This window comes from Microtus pennsylvanicus, chromosome 10, assembly GCF_037038515.1.
Source record: "Microtus pennsylvanicus isolate mMicPen1 chromosome 10, mMicPen1.hap1, whole genome shotgun sequence".
In the NCBI taxonomy this organism is placed as follows: Eukaryota; Metazoa; Chordata; class Mammalia; order Rodentia; family Cricetidae; genus Microtus; species Microtus pennsylvanicus.
Genome location: NC_134588.1, coordinates 25,773,935 through 25,797,505, shown reverse-complemented (window position 1 = coordinate 25,797,505; position 23,571 = coordinate 25,773,935). Strand labels below are relative to the sequence as shown.

Sequence of the window (23,571 nt, the reverse complement as noted above, 5' to 3'; positions counted from 1 at the left end):
CACACAACAGGAATCCAATAAAAGTATATTCTGTATTTGTTGTACCACCTTGTGATTCCTGGGGACAAGGAAAGAGCAATGCCCCCAGACCCGGGGTCCCTGAATGCCTCTGGCTTGCTGTCCTGGGAAGGGGTCTTTCTGAGAATGGGTCTGAACTCCTCAGGGTTTCTAGACTGGCTGGATTTTGAGTTGCATCACTCTTTTGCTTAGGAAAAGAAAAGGAAAACTCTGGCATCAAATTCCAGTCACCCTTCTAACTTAGGGGAAATGGTTGGCAGAGAAGAAAATAAATAATTGCAACACATGATCAAGAAATGAGGGCTGGTGAGGAAGGAGATTAGGCAAATACCACTGCTCCGGTTTGTTAATCATTCACCGGGCCGGAGGAGAGTTTCTCCCTGTCCATCTTTATTTAACTGCCTCTGACGGGCCAGCTGTGTGGGTGGAATCCAAGGACCATCTGCGTGGGGAGAATCCAGGCACTTTTTGGTGGAGTAATTACTGGCCAGCTTTAGGATATTATGATCTACTGTCATCTTGGGAGAAACTAGTAAGGTAAGGATTGAGGCAACCTCCCAGAGTCGTTTCCGCTGCTACTGCAGGTCAGTGAACTACTGATGATCACTTGGGTGGGGACTTGGGGGGTTGGGGTAAAGCTGGTCATTGGGCTCTCTGTGTTCTATTCTTTATTTATTTATAATTTAGTTACATTTTCCTATTCCATTTCCTCCCCACAAGTCCTCCCATACATCCTTTCTCGTTCTCTTTCAAATTCATGTCCTCCTTCTTCATTAATTCTGATTGATGCATATATTCCTAAATATAACCTGTTCAGTCCATATAATGTTACTTGTATGTCTGTTTTCAGGGTGGAACATTTGGTAATGAACGACTAACTGTGGTTCTTCCCTGGAGAAGACCACCCCTCTTGCTCTCAGCTTTCCTAAGTCACCTATAGCTCTTTGTGTACAATTAAGGTGCCTTGAGCTTTCCCCTACCTAGTTTTGTATATTCATTGGGATCCTCCTTGTTCAGCTCATGATCGGGAGGTCTTGTTGGTGAGCTGATATTACTAATTACAATCTCACAGTAAACTCCTTGATCCCTTGGCTCTTACAGTCTTTCTGTCCCCTTTTCTGCCATGTTCCCCTCAGGGACAGGAGTGTTTTGTAGATGTATGCATTGGAACTGGACTCCATAACTCTACATTTTGATTGGTCATGGTTTTCTGTGGTGGTCTCCATCTGTTGCAAAGTTAAGTTTTCTTGATGAGGGATGAAGACTATACTTATCTGTGGGTATAATGACAAATGTTTATAGATTATTGTTAGAGGTTATGCTAGTTTGGTAAATTAGTGGTTATAGATTCCTGTTAATAACTGTGACTTCACTAGCACTGAGAAATTAGTTAGCTGGGTTTACAGTACCAGACAGGGTTTTTCTCTTGTTGAATGGGTCTTAAGTCCAATTAGAGAGCTTTTGTTTACTGCCACAGTATGTGTGCTACTTCTACATCGTTAGGGTTGGTGTGCCATGTTGGTCATGGATGTGGTTCATAGGCATCATAGCTAAGTAGGACTGTTGGTTTGCTTCCTTCTTTTGAAAGCATGCATGGTCCCTTCTAGTACTACGAAAGCTATTCCCCAGGGAAGGGGAATTCAAATCAGTTCTAGTTCAGGGATCTCTAGAGCTTTTTTCTGAAGCTCATGGTGTTTTCAGCAATAGGGGCTTACCTTACACCTCTAGGGGTAACCAAGAGCAACAGCAATAGGTTTTATGGTTTGGGAGTCTCTTGGAAAGCCCTGGCCAAAAACTCAAAAGAGGGCTTCTCATGTCTGTTGGTTTTTGTTAGGTGCTCTTTGGGTCTTTGAGTAAGCACCACCAGCTAGCTCAAATAAGAAAAAGTCTTTAAAACTATATTTGTATGAGTTAAGTTATGGCATAGTGGTAAAGTGCTTGTCTAGCATGCAGAAGGCCTTGGTTTCAATCCTCAATATCCCAAAAACCCAAGCAAACAGAAAAGCAAATAAACAAAAACAAAAAAACACTAAAAAATCGTAACCTTTTGTTAGGTGGTGATGGTGTATGCCTTTAATCCTAGCACTCAGGAGGCAGAGGCAGGTAGATCTCTGAGTTTGATGCTAGCCCAGTCTACAGAGTGAGTCCAGGAGAGCCAGAACTACACAGAGAAACTCTGTCTCAAAAAAAATCTAACAAACCAAAAACAGACCAAACCAAACTAAGCCAAAAAAAATCAAACTATGTTTGTGTATTTATACATGGAATTATGTGTATTATGGGTTTTTTAAGGTGGAAAGTTTAGAGTTGTGTATAGAAGACACTATTGCCTTAGAGTCATCCACCACCTCTGTCTCTTACAATCTTTCTACCTCCTCTTCCCCATAGATTCCTGAGTCTTGAGGGGAGGGGTTTGATGAAGAAAACTCATTTAGAAATGAGTGCTCTGAAGTATCTCACTCTCTACACATCATCCAGTTTTGGGTGTCTGTGTTAATTCCAGTCTACTGCAAGAAAACACTTCTCTGATGAGGATTGAGTGAGGTATTAACCTATGAGTATTGCAATATCATTAGGAATTTTATTGTTATGTTCATTTAGCAGAATACTGGTAATAAGCTTTTTTTTTTTTTTAGGTTCATGACCGATCTAATCTCAGGTTCTTGGCCACTTTAGCAGTGTCATGTTTGGGTTCCATCTCATGGAGTGAGCCTTAAATCTAATTTCAAAAAGAGTGGTTGTTTACTCCCATAACCTTTGTGGCACTATTGCACCAGTGTATCTTGCAGGCAGATCTCGGTTGTGGGTCTCAGAGTTTGTATCTGGGTGATATTGGTGATCACTTTTCTTCTCTTATAGTGTTCAGGGTACCTTCTAGTACGATGAATGCTAGTTAGTAAGAGTGGAGCCTCTAGTTAGACATCAGCTCTGTTTTTCTATGTTTGATGACATAAGTATTGCTGTCTTCAGAAATGGGACCTTATCATCAGGTGGAAAGCAATCAATAGCCTTAGAAATAACCTGTGATATTTGGAGGCATTAGATGTCTACTTGGGATATTGTCTCCCCTATTATATGGTGACTCTATTTAAATTCTTTTCATATATATATGTATATAAATATATGGAAATATGCTGATATATATTATATATGTTATTACAACATACAATATATGTAATATATATTATATATCTGTGTTCTCTTAGGATGCTTTTACAGTAGCATGTTTCCAAATGGCCTTTAATATTAGTTGTCCCTCCCTATATTCTCTCCTTTACCCTGCTCTCTCATTCCCTCCCCATTTAATCCTCCTATTCTAGTTATTCTTTTGTCTATCCATAAGACCATGTTGTATAGGTTTGGACTTATTGGCATAGGAAAGGACATTCTGAACAGGATGCTGATTGCACAGGCACTTAGACCAACAATTAATAAATGGGGCCTCATGAATCTAGAATGCTTCTACACACCAGAGGACACTATTTGGGCAAAGCAACTGTTACAGAATGAAGAAGAAAACACCCTCTTTCAGGACTCTTTACCAGCTACACGTCTGGTGGAGGGCTAGTAGCTAGACTATATAAAGAATTTTAAAAGGCCCTGAACATCAAGAAAACAATCCAGTTAAAAACGGGGTACATAACTAAGCGGAAAACTAGGTAGAAAGTTCTGAAAAGATTGCACACAAATAGTCAAACACTTAAGAAACAGTCAACATTTTTAGTCACCAGGAAATGAAAATTAAAACAACTTTGAGATTTCATCTTACTCCGGTCAGAATGGCCAAGAACAATAAAGCAGATAATACCACCTGCTAGTGAGGTTTCCAGGAAAGGGGAAAAGTTACTCGGTGTTGGTGGTCATGCAAACTGATACAACCATTATGGAAAGTCAGTGTGGAGGGCCCTCAAAACACTGAAAATCAATCCACCCCAAGATCCAGCTATATCAATTTTGGGCACACACCCAGTGGACTCTATATGCAGAGATACTTATTCATTCATGTTCATTGCTGCTGCTCTATTCATAATAACCAGAAATTACAAATAGCCTAGATGTCCATCAACTGATGGATGGGTAATAAAATTCTGATCTGTTTACATAACGGAATATTATTCAGCTCTTAAGGAAGATAATATCATGAAACTCAGAGGTAAACAGATGAAGCTAGAAAAATGAATGATCCTGATCTAGGTGAGCTAGACCCCAAAAGACAAAATTGTGTATATCCTCTGAAGAACATGCTAGCTCTTCAGTCTTCAGTGTGTGTCTACAATCTGAACCACAGGGTTAGGTATCTAGTAAGGGACCAGGAGAGAGGAGGGGGTCTCCTAATTTGCCGAATTGAAACCCTTTCCTGCTCCCAGCTGACCTGGGCTCAGGTATCCCCCTCCTCTACAAACTGACTTCCTATTTCACTTGGAATGAATTTCTCTTCCCACGAGTGGCCTTTGTAGAGGTGAGTCCTCGTTCTTTCTCCTTGTCACATCTGTGCTCATGTCTCCTCTTCACATCCAGAATGTTTCTTCCGTGACGAGGTGGGTATCACAGCATTCATTCCAATGCTCTGTGCCATGTAGATTAAACGGCTGCTTATTAAATTCAGGGTTTTTTTTGACAGAACAAATGAAGGCAAAGCAGCCGCAGGCTATGTGCCCCACAAGAGCTCCACAGAAGAGGCTTCAGAGAAACAGAGATGCTGTGGCTTGGCTCTTCTCTAGGCTCTGGAGAGCCTCTGACCCGATTCTGTTCCAAATGACCATCATTGCTGCTCTCTGGGTGACTGTTTTTGGTGAGTAGTAGACAAAAGTCCAGATGGGCAACCAAGAGTTACTCACAAGACTTTAAAAATGAGATGGTTTAGCTAGTGGAGATCCAATTTCAACAACAAAGGATTAATTTGGTCAGCTGGGGTCGGGGCGGTTTCTAGGTATTTCACCTAGAATTTCTTGCCTAAGTTTCCAAAGCAACCTGTTTCCCAGCTGGAAATTGACATCAACCTATATTGTCTAGCAGCGACTAAACACATTCCATGACCTGGAGATTGGTCTGGAATGGAGAAGGGAAGAGCATACTTCTTCTGGGGCTCTCAGGGGACAGCTTAGTTCTCTATCACTGTTCATTTTCAATAGGGAAAGTAAGATTAAGACTTTTATATCTGAAGACTTCTATGCTTTCTCTTCTAGGTAGCCAAGGCTGGACTTAAATTCATAACCTTTCTTACAGATCACCATGCCTGGCTTATCATATCAGTTCAAATGAAACAGTAATGTTCTGTTAAGGCAAATCTACAGGAAATTTGGTTTTTTATTGATGCTCTCTGAGCAAAGATGGGTAATATATGATGACGAAATTTGTGACTGTCTCCTTTTTAGAAAAGTTATTTTATATAGTAGAGAAGAGAACAAATGTATGTCCTCTGTCATCATCATTATTATCATTTGTCAACAGGCATATCTGCACATTGCTCGTGGGTTTGTGACAAGGGGGATAGTACATTTACGATTTTGTTGTTGTTGTTTAGAGAAGAAGAGAACTGTTCTCCCTCTACAACTAGAGCACTAAGATGCTCTGTCTCAGGGTGTAACGTTTGCTGTTGCTGTCCTCTTGGCGTCTAGGTAAATGTGGTCCACCACCCGATATACCCGGTGCCTTGCTAGTAAGCGAGACAAACAAAACAGAGTTCGAAAGCTTTGAATTCCTGAAATACAGTTGCCGCCCTGGCTACATTAGAGCAACTTCAGGCCAGACTATTTACTGTGAAGCTAGGGGGACATGGACCGTTACTATCTCCTGTGTCAGTAAGTACCGGCATTTATTTTTCTCACCTATGCGCTTACCATTGGAACATTGGCTTGGGTTATAATTACTGAACCTTAAGTCACTAAGGAACTAGCAAATTCATCAACTAGTATTTCGAATGTACACAAGTATGAATCTTCTGAAAATCAGAAGAAAACAGAGTAGACGACAAGAAATAAGCTGGAGAAATGAAGAACGCTTTGCTATGCTGGGTAGATTTATGTCAACTCGACACAAGCCAGAATCATCAAAGAGGAGGGAGCCTCAGCTGAGAACATGTCTCCATAAGATCAGGCTGTAGACAAGTCTGTAGGGCAACTCATTAATTAGTGATTGATGGGGGAGGACCCAGTCCCTTGTGGGTGGTGCCGTGTCTGGGCTGCTTATCCTGGGTTCTGTAAGAAAACAGACTGACTAAGCCATGAGGAGCAAGACAGTAAGCAGCACTCCTCCATGGCCTCTGTATCAGTTCCTGCCTCCATGTTCCTGTCCTGTTTGAGTTCCTGCCCTGACATCCTTTGATGGTGAACTGTGATGTGGAAGCGTAAGCTGAACAAAACCTTTCCTCCCACGTCGCTTTGGTCATGGTGTTTCACTACAGCAATAGTAACCCTAACTAATTATCAGTCACGCAGTAGACACTTCTTTAAATAAATACTGGAACTAAGGCCTGGTGTGAGATAGTGAAAACCTTTGATCCCAGCACTTGGGAAGCAGAGGCAAGTAAGGAACTCTGTGAGTTAGGCAGTCTGGTCTGCATAGTAATTTCTAGGCCACCAGGGCTACATAGTGACAGATCATATCTCAAAGACGAAACACGAAACGAAACAAAGAGAAGAAAAGGAAAGGAAAGGAAAAATTGGGCCTAGTAGGATGGTTTATCAGGTAACAGTGACCTGAGGTGATCCCTGTAACTTGTGGAAAGGTAGAAGGAGAGACCTGATTCTTTAGAATTATCCTCTGAGCTCCACAAGCATGCTGTAACCAACTCCCAAGCAGCAATAACAGCAACAATAATAAAAATAGTAATGATAATAATAATGATAAAATATCCTGGGTTTAAGTGGCTAGAAAGTAGCAATCTTACCTCAAACACATGGGGAACATTTGCTTTTATATGCAGAATCTGAAAGTTTTTTTAAATATGTATATGTGTGTGTGTGTGTGTGTGTGTGTGTGTATGTATATGGGAAAGGAAGGTGACCACAGTGGCGGTGAATATGCTTAAAATACGACACTATGCCTATATGAAAGTGTCATAATGAAACCCACTATTTTTATACTAATTTAAAAATGAAGTAAAATCATGCAGAAAAGAAAATATTTTTTGGATTTGGAAGAGAAGCTAATTCACTGAGAGCAGGAAATGCAGTCTGTACTGTCCCCAACAGCAATGACACACTATGTCTGCCTGTTGTAATAAGAGCGGCGGGCTGCGTCCCCGGCACCCGGCCTCCCACATGGCTAGCTCTAGCTTATGCCCTGAAATAATTACACGGAAACTGTATTCTTTTAAACACCACTTGGCCCATTTCTATCTAGCCTCTTCTGGGCTAGCTCTCGCACCTGGACTAGCCCATTTCTAATAATCTGCTGTAGCCCACGAGCTGGCTTACCAGGAATGATCTTAACCTGCGTCTGTCTGGAGTGGGAGAATCATGGCGACTCCTTGACTCAGCTTCTTTCTCCCAGCATTTTGTTCTGTTTACTCCACCCACCTATGTTTTAACCTATGAGGGCCAAGCAGTTTCTTTATTACTTAACCAATGAAATCGACAGATTGATACATGACGCTCCCCCATCACTGCCTTCTCTTTTTTGTTTCTTTTTATACTCAAGAAAATGATTCCTGCTAAAATATACCAGAGTGTCAAAAAGAGATCAAACTTTGTGTGAAATTTCCCTCCAGAACAGAAATTCAGGAGTCTGATTTAGAGATAAATGCAACTCTAAACATGCAGGCCTTCCTGAATGTAGGGTCGACATGAGTCTGTTAGCTTCTAATGGTAGTACCGGTGAATCGTGGGATCATTTACCATCATGTTAATTTTTCTCTAGAAAAATCATGCAGGAATCCAGGAGACTTACCAAATGGACAAGTGGAAATTAAGTCAGATTTCTCTCTTGGATCACGGATAGAATTCAGCTGCTTAGAAGGGTGAGTGTGAGGTAATTTATAAAGAATTCCAAGTTAACTTTAGAAAATAACTACTTTCAAATTTTAAAGTGTTATCACTTCCACTCCATGTACCTTATTCCTTCCTGTGTTAAGAATTTACATTTGACAGTTTCTTTTGTATCTTTGCAGTGTTCCCTCATTCTAATTCAAGTCAAGAAATTAGCACATGCTCATAAATGTCCCTTTCTGATAACAGGTTTAGTTCATGTTTAAGCTTTCTATATAGGGAAGTTGGAAGGGTGAATAGTGATGTTATGATCATATTTCATTGTATACATGTGAAATTCTCAAGAATAATGAATGTGAAAAAAATCCCTGAATCCTGCTGGATTTAACGGTGCAGATCTTTAACCCTGACACTTAGGAGGCAGAGACAGGTGGATTTCTGTGAACTTAGGTGGGCGTATGAAAGGGCTCTAAACCCCTGAGCCATTGCTTCCTTGTTTTTTATAGGAGCAGCTGGTCCAGTTTTCACTGCTGAGTAATGTACAATTTTAATGTGTACATTAATTTAACTATGTAGATCATTTGTAACTTTCACTTGAAATGTATTTTGAAATATTGTTTTCTGCTACAATGTAAGGTGATTTTTTTAAAAAATTGAATTAATTTTTAAAGTTAGCATACCGAGCAATGGGTTCCATCATGACATTTTTGTTCCTATGTGTCACCATACTTTTTGGCTTTTACACTAATCTGTAACATACAAGGAGGTGGGCACATTATGGCATCTTCAAGTTTGTATCATTATACGTTGTTCCACTTCGTCCCTCTCTCCCCCAAACCCTCTGCTATGACTCCTTAACTGAGAAAACATCATTTCTTCATTTTAATATCTGTTTAATCACCTTTATACTCCTTTATTTAAAGTTGGGATTCCATTAAAATTGTTGACCTTCTTTTATCTAGGTATATCTTAATTGGCTCATCCACTAGTTATTGTGAGATCCAAAGTAAAGGAGTTGCCTGGAGTGATCCTCTCCCAGACTGTGTAAGTAAGTAAAGACACTTTTTGCCTTGGTTATACACATTCCTAGGGAATGATTCTGTGTGTCCTGCCTGACACGTGTGCCCTACACATACATTTGCAAGAATTTTATCACGGTTAACATGCCCCCCCTTTCTTTCTCTTCTACTAATTTCTCAGGTGTCAAGTGTAGGCCCCCTCCAGACATCAGCCATGGGAGGCACAGTGGTGGAGATGAAGACTTCTACACGTACGGCTCCTCCATCACCTACAGGTGTTACCCCAACTTCTCACTCATTGGCAGTGCCTCCATCACCTGCACTGTGGTGAACAAAACAGTGGGTGTTTGGAGCCCAAGCCCTCCCACCTGTGAAAGTAAGTCCCAGGGGAGAATTCTGCTCCCCACTCTTCACTTACGTTTTGCTTAAAAGAAAAAAAAAGAAGGTGCATTCATTGTGGGAAGTAACAATTTAAAGATAAATGAATGAGTGCGTATATGCATCTATTAGTTGACTAAGAGATACTCAAGGCGTTAGAGTGGCAAATACCAACAAATCACATTGGTTTGGGAAATTAAGAATATCTCATTCATCTATAGTCTGTTCTAAGGCGTTGGCTACACATAGACAACCTTCCCTGGAGAGCATCCTGGACATGCCAACAACTTAGAATAGAGCTCAGCAGTCCAAGTTCTTTGGTCTCATAGCATTTCCACATGGAAATGTGTTTTTGTGATCTCTTTGTAGAAGAAAAATAAATTCATCCCTTGACTGGGAGTGACTTTATTGCCGCCTTTTATTTAGAACCAGAAATATGTATGTGTTCTTATATCCTGTTCTCGAACTGGAAGTATTTATCAGATCTAAAAGTTTTCTGCGGAAGTTTGTAAAGTTTGTTTTTGTATTATTTTTTTTTTTTTTTTTTTTTTTTTTTTTTTTTTTTTTTTTTTGGTTTTTCGAGACAGGGTTTCTCTGTAGCTTTGGAGCCTGTCCTGGAACTCGCTCTGTTTTTGTATTATTATAGGACATGCCATCTGCAAACAGGAATGTTTTGACTTCATCTTTTACTATTACCATTTGCATAACCTGTTTTCCACCCAGAAATCTGGGAATGGACGTGGTTCATAGCCTGGTGATCTCTGCACTCTCTGTGTGGCCAGGATTCCCCCGGACTCTTATCTTTAGCTTGTTTATCTCAGTCAATCTCCAGTACTATCTCCACCTAGATCCTTGTCATGAGCATTGCTTACCTTGAGCCGACTGGCTCAGTTAATCTATAGAATCCATCTTTATGGAAGATATCACTTGTTCTTTACAAGAATTTCAATATAGTCCTTCTGAGCTGTAGGTGTTCCTTGACCCCCGACTGCCAGGATGCCTTTCTATTGAGCTGTAACATCCTGAGTCCTGTTGAACTGAATCTCTTGCCTCCTATGGATTTACAGTCTGCTGGCTGTGGTGTTTGCAGATACCCCCCCTCCACACACATATAATTTACTGTTTATAGCCTTTGTAATGTTGAGGTGTGCTCTTTCTATTCCTGCTTTCTTCAGGAATTTTATCATGCAGAGATGATGAGCTTTGTTGAAGGTGTTATGTATATCAGTTGAGATGATCATGGGATTTCTGTACTAAGTCTACTTAATATGCTGAATATATTACCTTATGATTTACTTACACTGAAACAACATTGGATCTTTAGAATGATGCCAGCTTCGTTACGGCATATGAATGCTTTAATATGTTTTTGGATTTGGCTTTTAAAATTTTATTGAGGGGGTTTTAAGTCTGTTTCGATCAGAAAAAATTGGTCATCATGTGGGCCTTTGGGATTGAACTCAGGTAGTCAGGCCTGGCTAGTAAGTGTCTTTACCCACTGAGACATTGACTTTTTTTTTTTTTTTGCCTACATGCTTTTGTTTATTGAGAAAGTATTTACAATAACGAAGATATTGAATCAACTTAAATGCTCATAAATAGAAGAATGGATAGAGAAAATATATACACAATTGAATATTATTGAACTATGAAAAAATGAAATCTTGTACAGTCAAATAAATGCAATTAGGCTATAATGTTAAATAAAATAAGCTAGACACAGAAATCAGAGTGCCACATGTTTGTTCTCTCATGTGGAAATCAAAGCAATCAATGTCCAAGTAGAATAATTTTTACTAGGGGTGAGGAATGATATGAAGGCACTGTGAAGATAAATAGGCAGATGTGAGACATTGACTATTAACCCTTTGCCGTTTTTAACATCTCGACTATGCCATGTACAGGAGAGAGTCCTTCTTATGTCTATTTTGGGTTCTAAATGCCTCTTGTACTTGAAATCTTTCCTCTAGGTTTGGGAAATTTTCTGCTGTACTTTCACTGAATTGGGTAGATTCTGTATGCTTTTAGGATTATTGTACTTGTTTCTCCTGTCCCAAGGAGTCTTAGATTTTTTCATCTTGGGCTGTGATGATTAATCTTACACATCAACTTGACAGAGTAGAGAGTCCCTGGAAGATAGCCTCTCAGGCATGCATGTAGGGGATACCTTCATTGTGTTAACTGGGGTGGAAGAGTTGTTCACCCATCCTCCTCTTACCCACAACTGCTGCTCTGGGCCTTTCCTCCCTTAGGACTGGAGCAGGCTACATGAAGACTCCCTAGCCTGGGGCTGGTTTGTTTTCCTTCACGTCCACAGAGTAGCTCAGTTGTACCTTTCAAGATGGTGCCTGTCCTGGGCTGCCTTGATAGTCCTGGGACAAAAGGGACTTTTCATCATGGCTGGCCCCGTCTTCCTGTCTCATCAAAATTCACAGCTGGACTTGAGGCTTGTCTGGAGAGTCAGACTTCCTGACTTTCTGTCTGACTTAACTTTTGGGTGCCTTCTGCTCCCCTACTCCACAGAAAACTGAGTAGCTGAGACTGTGTTAGGGTGGCTTCTTTATGTCAAGGGTCTCCCCCTGCCTCTTTTCTGGCATCCTTTTCAGTTACTTTGTGAATTTCTAAAGCTCTTTCTCTATTTCCAAATAAAGTCTATTTTTTCTTATTCCGACTTCTTCACGGGCCTTTCCAGAGGTATCCTCTAGTTATCTTCAATAAAATTCCTATTACTATTTATATTTATTCTCCAAGTTACATTTTTTGTGGTACCCGGGGCCTCATGCATACTCGGCAGGCATCCTTCCACTAATCCATATCCCCAGATCTCAAATTATCTGTGACATGTGTGTGTGTGTGTGTGTGTGTGTGTATGTTCATGCATGCACACGTAGGCAGGTACAGGAGTGCCATTGTATGTATGTGGAGGTCAGAGAACAAACTTGGAGGTTGGTACTGACCTTTGATCTGGAGGTACCCCCCTTCCACCCTGAAATAGAGTCACTCTATGTATGCCTTCCAAGGACTAAGATTAAAGGTGTGCACTACCATGTCTGGCTTTGCATCTATGCTGCATGCACCAAGATAACTGCCCTTACAACATTAGGGAAGTCTCCTGTCTCATCATAGGACTGCTGAAATTACAGATATATGCTACCATGCTAAATTTGTATGTGGGTTCTGTGGATTAGAATTTAGGTTGTTGTGTTTACTCTACTCACTGAGCTGTTGTCCCTATACCTTTTAACTTTTAAAATCTACTTGTCTTTGCTCATAATTCTTCAGGGATCAACTGTCCTCAGCCATATGTTTTACATGGAGTAATTGATTCTGGATTTAGAGCTACCTATAAATACAAAGACTCTGTTCGATTTGCCTGCCAGAAAGGGACCATCCTCAGAGGCAAAAATACAATCTCTTGTGAAGCTGATGGCAACTGGCATCCTTCTCCCCCCGTTTGTGAGCCCAGTAAGTATGGACCATGAAGGAATTTTATTGTTCCGCACATAAGGATATTCAGGTATATTTGTGTGGACAGACTTTCATGTCTAGATTCTGAGTCACAAAATTTTAAATTTGGATTAATAATTTTTAACCTTGTTTTCTTGTTGGAAAGAAGGACGACTTTAGTACTCCTTGCAAGGTCTTCTGTCATACATGGTTATTCACAATCCGGTCCTAAGGAGAAGCACTGGTGTTGTAGACATAGAAGATTAGTATACTTATATCATTAAGTTTTGGTAGTTAATAGTTACTTGTCTAACAAAATGGTGTTTGAAAGACAGGTAATAAAATGTCCTCTTTTAATTTGTACAGAAGTAATATATGGACTAGACACTCTAAAACAATTAACTTGTGGATCTTTTTTAATAGTGATAAAAATTCTAATGTTAACTTGGAACTAGTCTTGGTTCCAAAGGAGAGTTAAAGCAATCAGTCAATTGTGGACAGTATCATTACCCTAATTTGGCAGATGAGGAAACATTTTCAGAGAGTGACTTCTTAAGGTCACACAACTGCTAAGGGGAGGAAGCCTCTGATGTCTTACCTTCTGGGTTTCACACTCATGAGGCATTATGAGTCTTTATCTTGGGGAGTTCTGTGACATTGGTACACGTAGTGGGGCAGATCTCTATCCTAGAGAAGCATTTATTAAAGTAACCAAAATTAGTAAAGAAACCATTCAGTGTGTCTTGGAGAGTACTCAAAGGAGTTACAACAAATTAACAAGATTTTTTTTCCAGCAAATCCAAGGATACTGGCTAGAAATATTGAGAGACCACTGTATTGAGCTAGCAGTGACACCATCTCATTAAGAACTGCCCCTGTGAAGTCATAAATGGAAGCTCCCATCTGCTGTTGGGTGAAAGATATACTTTCTGCTATTGGATAGTGTGCGTTTTCTAAAGTTCCATGCTGTGAAAAGCTTATATTATGCAGATGTGAGCAACCAGGCATCAGGTCTGTTCCTCCATCCGCCTCCCATGGCATAGGATGGAGAAGCCAGGGGAGGGAGCTGCTCAGTTGTATCCTCCTGTTTCTGAACAGCTCTGTCTTAGAAGAGAAATGTTCTAGTAGAGTGGCCAGCAAACTGTTCAGTTTCCTCATTTTATAGACTTGAAAATGAGCGAATATTGATGGATGTCATGCTCTTGACTCTGGGCTGTAGACTATGTGTTCGTGGTGCTGGGTATAGCTGGATGCAGGACTCCTTACTGACACCCCCTTTTTCTATCTCACAGCCCCTATAATGCGAAAAGGGTTCTGGTGATGGAACTGACTTATTCTTTCCAGTTCTTGTTTATAGCCCAAGAAGGCTCCATTACAGGAATTAAGCCAGTCTCAGAAAGACAAACATCATATGTTTCCTTTCCTTTCTGGTTTTTATATTATGTATCAATGCATAAAATCTTCTATGAGTAGGTGCTGTAAAGGGAGAAGTGAAACAGGGACAAAGGGGACTAGCAGGAGTAGGAATGAGACAAGGCAAGTGGGGGTTGGGAAGAGATCTGCTCACTGTATATACTGTCCACTTGTGTGAAAATTCCTTTCTGTAGCACAGAACTAGGGCTGGTTAACAAACACAGGACAATCAAATAGAAAAGAAATTAAGACCGCTGTCTCGATTATTTTGCGTCTATGCTGAAGTTGTAATGGAATGTCATGGTGGGGCAGCACTGAACACTTACTTCATAGTGACCCAAAAGCAGAAGCAAGGGAAAGGGAACAAGACACATACTTCAAAGACTTGCCCACAGTGTCCACCTCTGACAACTAGGCCCTAGTTTCTAGCCTTTCTGTTAATTCACCCAAATGCCATCAAATTATGACTCGATAAATGAGTTAACCTCTTGAAGGAGCCAGAACCCTCATGATCCAGTTGCTTCCTTAAAGTGGCATTTGAACACTGTTTTACTGGAAGCCAGAACTTCAAATCCAGTGCTTTGTGAGGGAGACACATGGTGTTCAAAGGGCGGCATGTGACTCTCATGCAGAATCGACCAAGAGCGTGACCTCAGCTGTTCAAACGAAGGAGATGCCTTTTAAGAAGGAAAGCAGAGATGCCAGGTTTTGTTCTGCTTTAGGAGAACAGGCATCTAGCAGGCATCTCTGGGCTCAAGTGAAGCGTCTGTTCACCGGATCTGGGAGGTCTGCGTGGGCTTTGGAGTTACGGAATAGGAGGGTTCTTCTCGAGAACTTAGTGTAAAGGGACACTGCAGCAACAACGTCTCCACTCTCTGCTGTCATCTCCCCGTGCCGGCACAAGGAAGGTGTCTTCCTTAAGGCAAGTTTTATGACTTGCCAGAGGTGGGAAAACGGCAATTTAGATAGTCCTTTCTGCAGCTAGTTTCTCAAGTTGCCTTCACCTCTAAACGATCAATGTAGCAATCATATTTTTGGGTTGCATGTCCTTAACCCTCTCATCTTCTTATCATTTAACCATTCTACACTACAGTCCTTAAGGGAAGCACAGTTTGAGGCTGAGCAGTGAAGGAAGGCAAACTCATGCCTGCAATATTTGTCTATCAAAATAAATCATGGTCTTCCAGGGTAGAAAGGGTCTGATAAAGACAACTCGCTGCTGTGGCTTTTTGATTACTTCGGTTCTAGTGTCATATGGAGGACATTATTGATGGAATGTTGGAAAGCCAATAATGGTGACTGTTGCACGGAGGGCTGCTTGTTGGTTGCTGGCCACCTGGCTAGCTTAGACTGAAAATAATGACACAGAAACTGTATTAATTAAATCACTGCTTGGCCCATTAGCTCTGGCTTCTTATCGGCTAACTCTTATATCTTAATTTAACCCATCTCCATTAGTCTGTATATTGCCACATGGCAGTGACTCTGGCAGCGGCTCCATGGCGTCCCTCTCTCCACCTTCCTTCTCCCAGCATTCAGTTCGGTTTTCCCTGCCTACCTAAGTTCTGCCCTATTAATAGGCCAAAGCAGTTTCTTTATTCATTAACCAATAAAAGCAACACATAGACAGAAGGCCTTCCCACACCAGGTGACTGCATTTGGTGAATGGGAGTCCATGTTGTTGGTGCCTGCATGAGTTCCACTCAACCACCATGGAAACTGTTCTTCCCACCCCCTGATTCTACTCATTTGAGTTCACTAGTGCATAAAAAGACAATGACAGGAATGTTCAGCTTTAACTGGCAGATATCTACTCTGTCCTTTAATGCCTCTTCTATAGGGGATGTATTGCTATTAACACACACAAAACCTTCAACCTTCCTGCCCACTTCTGTGTTTCTACTTACCTACTTTGTTTACTTCATTGCTAGGTCTCTTGTGCCCAGTGTTCCAGTCTTTCTCCTTATAGTTATCTAGCCAGAGAAACCCTTCATTCTATCTCAATAATCCCAATCTAGTCTGCTCTCAGGCCTCTTTTTATCAGGTGTGCCACCTATAGCTTGTCTTATTAGGAAGGCTCCACTTTACTGTTGTCTTCTGAGATGACCCTGAATGGGTTTAATGTAACCCCCATTCATTTCAGCTTGTACACACATAACAAAATGCCCGTCTATGAGAGATGCTGGGACCTTTTCTAGCCCCGATGCTGAGTTAGAGTGCAGGATCCTATAGCCAGAAGTGTGAGCTAAGGCGCCCATATAGCAGCAGGGACTGAACTTTCTGGGGTGCGTTTTCAGAAGTGTTTGATCCCGGATGTTTCATTTCTATTTTATAATGGATTCTTATACTTGTCTGGCTTTATAACTTTGTACATTTGACAGATCTCACTCATGACAAATGGCTATTTGGTCACCTGATCCAAGGTCAGGAGCTTTGTCTAAGGACTAAGTAAAATGGAAAAATGCCAGGGGTTGTGTTTCAGTCAGCATGGAATTGTCATCTACAGTGCACATCCTTCCTTTAGGATCTTAGTAGTCTGTGATGTAAAGTCCCACCATTTGAAGATTCCCCTATGATAGCCAGCTTCAACACACGAAGTCCAATCCTATAGACTAGCATCAGCATGACTTCACTATAGGCTCATCCAGATCTTCTAAACATTTCTCTCCAAACAGGAGCACCACTCAAACCTGGCACTCTCCTTTGTCACCTAGATTAGGGGGTAGGGCAATATTCCCAAGTGTTGAGCATGCTGCCTCTAGATTCTGGAAAGAACTACTTGGTGAGTTTGGTGGTGGTGGCTCACGCCTTTAATCCCAGCACTTGGGAGGCAGAGACAGGCGGATCTCTGTGAGTTCGAGGCCAACCTGGTCTACAAGAGCTAGTTCCAGGACATGCTCCTAAGCTGCAGAGAAATCCTGTCCCGAAAAACTCAAAAAAAAAAAAATAGAACTTCTTGGTGCTCAGACTCTTTCTTATAGGAGGATGAGTAAGTGACAATCATGTGACCTTGACTTCAGTGGATGTCCTAACAGCTACTGAACCTTGAAAGTAAAAAAAACTTGTAAGTGTGGCAAGTCTTGGACTATTCATATTCTGTGCATTGAGTATCATCATGGTAACAACTTCATGCTCATCACTAGAACTGACGTGATGCCATTAATATATTGGATCAGTGTAATGTGCTATGGAATGTCAAGATATCTTTTGGCTCCACTGCAGTGATTCTCAACCTTCCTAATGCTGTGACCCCTTAATATAGTTCCTCATGCTGCGGCGATCCCCACCATACAACTATTTCTGTTGCTGCTTCCTAGCTGTAATTTTCTACTGCTATGAGTCATAATGTAAATGTCTGCTATGCAGGTGATTTTAGGTGATCTCTGTGGAGAGAACAGCTGCCCTACTAGAACAGACAGGAGAATAATCATAGCCCAAGACCCAAGCTGGAAATGTGTGCTCTTGGCTTTCCCAAGTACGCAAATGCTGTTCATAACCTCTTTTCTGATAAGGATGGGAAAAACAGAACTTTGCTAAATTAGTGATTTTATGTGCTCAAAGCTGAATTAATCTTTTATAGTAAATATATCACGTGTGGTAAAGAGGCTGTGACAGGACTCAGCTGTCGTTCTTCAGAGAAGACTGAGGTCTCCAAAATCCTAACTTTAGACTCAGGAAGCTGGAGAATTTAATAGAAATACGAGGAGAATGACCATTTCAACATATTTACCTAAGAGTGTTGCACCAGGTGGTGGTGGCTCACGCCTTTTAATCCCAGCACTTGGGAGGCAGAGGCAGGTGAATCTCTGTTGAGTTTGAAAACAGCCTGGTCTACAAAATGAGTTCCAGAAGAGCCAGGACTAGGACTGTTACACAGAGAAACCCTGTCGCCTTAGTCACTCTTCTATTGCTGTGAAGAGACACCACGACACGACCAAGGCAACTCCCATAAAAGAAAACAGTCAATGAGGGCTTGCTTACAGTTTTAGAGGCTTAGTCCATTGCTTTGGACTTGTGTAAAGGTGATAGATCGTGGCTGGAATGTAAGTTGGAACAAAACTATTTGTCCAATCATGAAGCAGAGGGAAGAAATAGACGAGAGGACTGGAGTTACACAGTCTCCATAAAGAGAAAGCTCCTAGTGACCTAAGATCCTCCCATGAGGCAGGGCCCTTGTAAAGTTCCCAACACCTTCCAATAGTGCCATCTGGAAGCTAAGCCTTTATTTAACTTATAGGTCACTCGAGGAAATTCATCATCCAAATTATATCAGCGGGTAGCTGAGACTTCCAGGTTCCTGAACCTGAGCCTTCCAGGAAGGTCATTCAAGAGTGTGGCTTTGGGCCAGGGATCTTATGGGCAAGGGAAAGGGAGGATAGAATGGAGTATCCAGGACGCACAAATCCTGGAAAGTGCCAGTTGACACATTTCGCAAGCTCATCTTTTCTCTTGTGTTTTATCATGAAGATTGCAATGTTCCTCCAAACATCACCCATGGACGTTATACAAAACCTACTGGCTACTGGCGAGGATTCAAACCTAAGGCTACATATGAATGTGATAAAGGATACAGACTAGTTGGAGAGGCAGACATCTACTGTTGGGATTCACAATGGACACCAGCACCTCCACAGTGTAAAGGTAACTTCCTCCTCCTTCCCACCTCACGACCGCATGGGTAGAATTATTGTCAGGAATGAGAGCAAAATTATTCCCTGACAGATGAAATATAAAACATTTGATTATTTTTCCTTGTAACTATATGATTTTCTTTCTTTCTTTCTCTCTCTCTTTCTTTCTTTCTTTCTTTCTTTCTTTCTTTCTTTCTTTCTTTCTTTCTTTCTTTCTTGTTTCAATACACACCAACCTGTTTTCCCCTCCCCATCCTTCCCATGCCCCCATCCTACCTCCCCTCTCTGCCATCCATTCTTCTTCTGTTTTCCTTCTGAAAAGAGCAGACCTCCCAGGAATGTCCACCGAACTTGGCATAACAAGATTGGATAAGAGTAGGCATAAACTCTCATATCAAGATTGGGCGAGGCAACTCACTAAGAGGAAAAAGGTCTCAAGAACAGACAAGAGACAGAGATACCTTCATTCCCACTGTTAGTGGCCCCACAAAAATACCAAGCTACCAAGCTAAAAACGATAACATATGTGCAGAGGACCTAGTGCAAACCTATTCAGGCTCCCTGATTGGTTCTTCAGTCTCTGTGAGCACCTACGAGTCCTGCTTAGTAGATTCTGTGGGCCATGTTCTCCTGGACCCTTGACCCCTCTGGCTCCTACATTTCTTTCTCCCCCTCTTCCATAGGGTTCCTGGAGTTACAAGGGGACAAACGCAATGAAGATTTTCAATTTGGGCTCTCTCTTCACCTAATGTTTGGCTGTGGGTCTCTGCATCTGCCCCTACCAGTTACCAGCAAGAGCCTTTTTGATGACTATTGGGTCAGGCACCAATCAATGAGCATATAAGGATAGTTTAGGAATCATTTTATTATTTGTTTCCTATCATATGTCTCTGGACAAGCTAGTCTCCATTTCCTGGTCATCCAGGCAGTTTTGGGCATAAGCTCCTTCTTGTGGTGTGGAACTCAAGTTAGACCAGTCATTGGTTGGCCATCACCACGAGTTCTGTGCCCACATTGTCCCGGTACAACTTGCAAGCAGGATAGAGTATAAGCTGAAGTATGGGTTGGGTAAACGGAAGTTTCTGTCCTGCCTGGTCCTTCAAACGTTCAGTCTCAAAGAGGCACCATTTGTAAACAAAGACTATACTTTCATTTCTTGGCTGCCAGACCAGAATAATCATATCAAAACTATATTTTTCTGTTTGGCCGATGACTCAGGCATATTTCTAGCTAGCTCTTACATCTTAAACTAACCCACTTCTATTAGTCTATGTATTGCCATGTGACTGTGGCATTACCTCAGTTTTCTACATGTCTTATTTTTTTGGCGGCTGGCTAATATCTGCATGACTCTGCCTACTCTCTCCCTATATCTCTGTTCAGATTTCCTGCCTGGCTTTTACTCTGCTAAGCCATTGGCCTAAACAGCTTTATTCATCAACCAATAAAAGCAACACATATATAGAAGGACATCCCACATCAGGTTAGTGTCCCCATCCCACCTCTGGAAGCCTTGCCTGGTTACAGAGGATGGTTGCTTCAGGCTCTGACTCCTCCATTATGAGGAGTCCTCATTAAGTTTACCCCCAAAGAATCCTGAGTTTCTCCTGGACTAGGTTTCCACATCATCTGCTCCCCATTGTGTAAATGTGTCATATTTTGTTTATCCATTTTTCTGTTGAGGGACATATAGGTTGTTTCCAGTTTCTGGCTATTATGAATAACGTTTCCATGACCATAACTGAGCAAGAATCTTTGTGGTAGAATAGAGCAGCCTCTGGGTATATGCTTAAGAGTGATGTAACTGCGTCTTGAGGGTAGATTGATTAGCAGTTTTCTGAAGAACTACCATAATGGTTTCCAAAGTGAGTGTATAAATTTTCACTCCCACCAGCATTGGAGGGGTGTTCCTCTGGCTTCACATCCTCACCTGCATGAGCTGTCAGTTGTATTGTTGATCCTAGCCACTCTGACAGGTATAAGATAGAATCTTAAAGTAGTTTTGATTTGCATTTCTCTTATGGCTAAGGATGTTGAATATTGCTTTCAATGTTTCCTCATTCACTTGAGATTCTTCTGTTAAGAATTGTCTGTTTAAGCCACATTGGAAGACCAGCAGCCAGCAGGGCTGATGGCTTCCTCAAAGTTGTATTAAAAAATAAAAGGATTCTCTGTTTAGTGCCGAAACCCATTTTTAATTGGATTATTAGGTTTGCCAATGTGTAGTTTCTTGAGTTCTTTATACCTTTTAGATAATAGTCCTCTCTCATGTGTGGGGTTGGTAAAAATCTTTCCCCATTCTGTAGTCTGCTGTTTTGTCCTGTTTACAGTGTCCTTGCCTTACAGAAGCTTTTCAGTGTAATGAGGTTCCATTCCTAGATTGTTGTTCTTGGAGGTTGTCTCCTATGCCAGTGTGTACAAGGATATTCCCCATTTTCTCTTCTGTCAGGTTCAGTGCATTTTGTTTTATGTTAAGGTCTGTTTCCTCTCTGGTAGGTGTGGTCTGTGGTCTCTGGAGTTGGGGTCTGGATTTCGGGAAGCAAATGTGGTCTCTGGTAGAGCAGGGAGCCTCCGCTCCAGTTGGAGGCTGTGGCAAGGAGGCTAAGAGGGTGCTAGACTGGGGATAGGGTGGGGGATGTTGATATAGTGGGGAGCTGGGAGGAGGGCAGCTTACCCAGACTTCTTGCAGTGGGCGTGGTCTCTGGCAGAGCCGATTTTATTTTAAATAACTAATATAAGCAGATGCTATTCCACACAAATCATAAAGAAACACACTTCCTTCTACTTCCTCCTCACAGTCACATCCATAAGTCTTCTTGAGGCAGCTCACAGCCTCAGTTTCTTATATATATTTTAAGAAATATTATAGAAGCAAAACATTTTATAATTACACCTGTGAGCCTTTAAAAAACATTCAACAAAACTTGTTCTGGCATGTGTACAGTCTCTTTTGGGCTAATTTCAAACATTAGGGTGACAGGTGTTGCCATCAGAACTTCTACCAAGGTATCACCCACCATGATGTAGATGTGGTGTGTTGAGAAAACACAGTGCCAGTTAGGGAGCAAGAGGAGTCAGGATTAAGTCTTATTATTAATATTAAGTTCCTGTAATATTAGTATAATTATAGTCACGATAGTGCATAATTTATTTGACATAACTGTCCCCACTGCTCACAGAAGAATATCAAAACTTCATGATGAGAGTCTTACAGAACTATTTACAGTAAGAGTTAATGTGTCAAGAGAGGATCTGGGATCACAGACACTTTTATAACTACCCTGTCATGTTATTTAAACAATTATAGCCATGGAAAAACTTCCTACCTTCTCCATTTCTGAGTTTTCTTCTTCATAAAACAGGAAAATAATAGACTCGCGTAGCAGGAGAATCATGAGATATACTGTATACATAGACTGTTATGCTCAACAACAGAAATGCTCACCAATATTTTGCTAACAAAATGAATGGAATGTGGAGTAAGTTCCATGCAAGTTCAGCTCATTCTCTTTCCTGCAGTCTATTATGTCTTTCCTCTCAGATCACAGTTATCTAAAACATGTTTTCCTTGTAGCTCTATGCCAGAAACCAGACATAAGAAACGGAATGCTGTCTGCCAATAAAGACCAGTATGTTGAATCTGAAAATGCCACCATCCAGTGTAACCCTGGCTTTGCCTTGCTTGGGTCCCAAAATATCACCTGTTTAGAGAATGGAACCTGGTACCCAGAGATGCCCAAGTGTGAGCAGGTAAGTGACACAAATCAAGAAGTCCTGTGCCATCAAACACTAAAACGGTGTTCCCAGCCAACAATGCTGCCCTCTGACCTGTTGTGAATCATTCCGAAGTCATTCAGAGAACCTGTTTTTTCCTTGAAGACTTTTGATAAGCTGGCAGAGCACCTTTTCCTGCTTTCATTTGAGGATGTGAGATACCGAATCCCGTAAAAGTGAAGTTCCATAGATCCAGGAGTACCGCCTCCTGTTTTTTCTAGACCATGTAATGTCATGCTGCTCTCTTTCTTGATGCTCATCTGAAGCCACTCACTGCTACCCCAAACCCACATCTCTTTCAGGATAAAGACTGCGAGCATGTGTTCGCAGGCAAGAAGCTGATGCAATGTCTGTCAAATCCAAATGATGTGAAAATGGCCCTGGAGGTTTACAAGCTGTCTCGGGAGATTGAGCTGTTAGAGCTACAGATAACCAAGGCAAAACAAACCGTCCTGGAGGGATGATGGCGGCTTCCTCAGGATGGAGGAAGAAGTACCTCACTGTCTTTCTGACTTCACTGTCACAACAGACCGCTTGCATGCGGCACCTTTTGTCACTCTGGCACCAATGCTCATGATAATAAATATCTGTTAGAATAATTCATTCAAGCATGATGTTTTAAGTGTATGAAATAATTAATGATCTTGTGGCCCGTAAATCTGCTATTCTAAATATAACAGGCACATTCTTTTTTAATTAAAAAAATCAATGTTGCTCTTGTATTCGTTTGCTATTATATAAAATCAATACATTTATTTAAAATATGTGCTACAAATTTCATTTCAGTGCACTCACACTGTTGGGTCCCCGGACTGCCTCTCTCTCAGCCTCCAGGTCCTTGGAGTTCAGCACACCCCATCCCCCACCCCCAACCATCCCAGTCCAGGCTACCCACTGAAGGCCTCCTCCGAACCAAACCAGAAGAGTGCCTCTTTCATTCGGACCTCACGTCAGTCATTAACC

At 41.4% G+C, this 23,571-nt stretch overlaps 1 protein-coding gene across 1 annotated transcript; it reads left to right on the top strand.

Annotated features, from left to right (window-relative positions):
* Window positions 1-420: 420 nt before the first annotated feature.
* Window positions 421-23,373, top strand: LOC142858512 (C4b-binding protein-like). Its single transcript, XM_075987819.1, has 9 exons — window positions 421-602; window positions 4,640-4,810; window positions 5,637-5,819; window positions 7,879-7,978; window positions 8,909-8,994; window positions 9,147-9,341; window positions 12,626-12,808; window positions 22,409-22,584; window positions 22,911-23,373. The coding sequence occupies exons 2-9, from the start codon at window positions 4,645-4,647 to the stop codon at window positions 23,070-23,072; spliced, it is 1,251 nt and encodes a 416-aa protein (XP_075843934.1). The 5' UTR covers window positions 421-602; window positions 4,640-4,644; the 3' UTR covers window positions 23,073-23,373.
* Window positions 23,374-23,571: the final 198 nt, after the last annotated feature.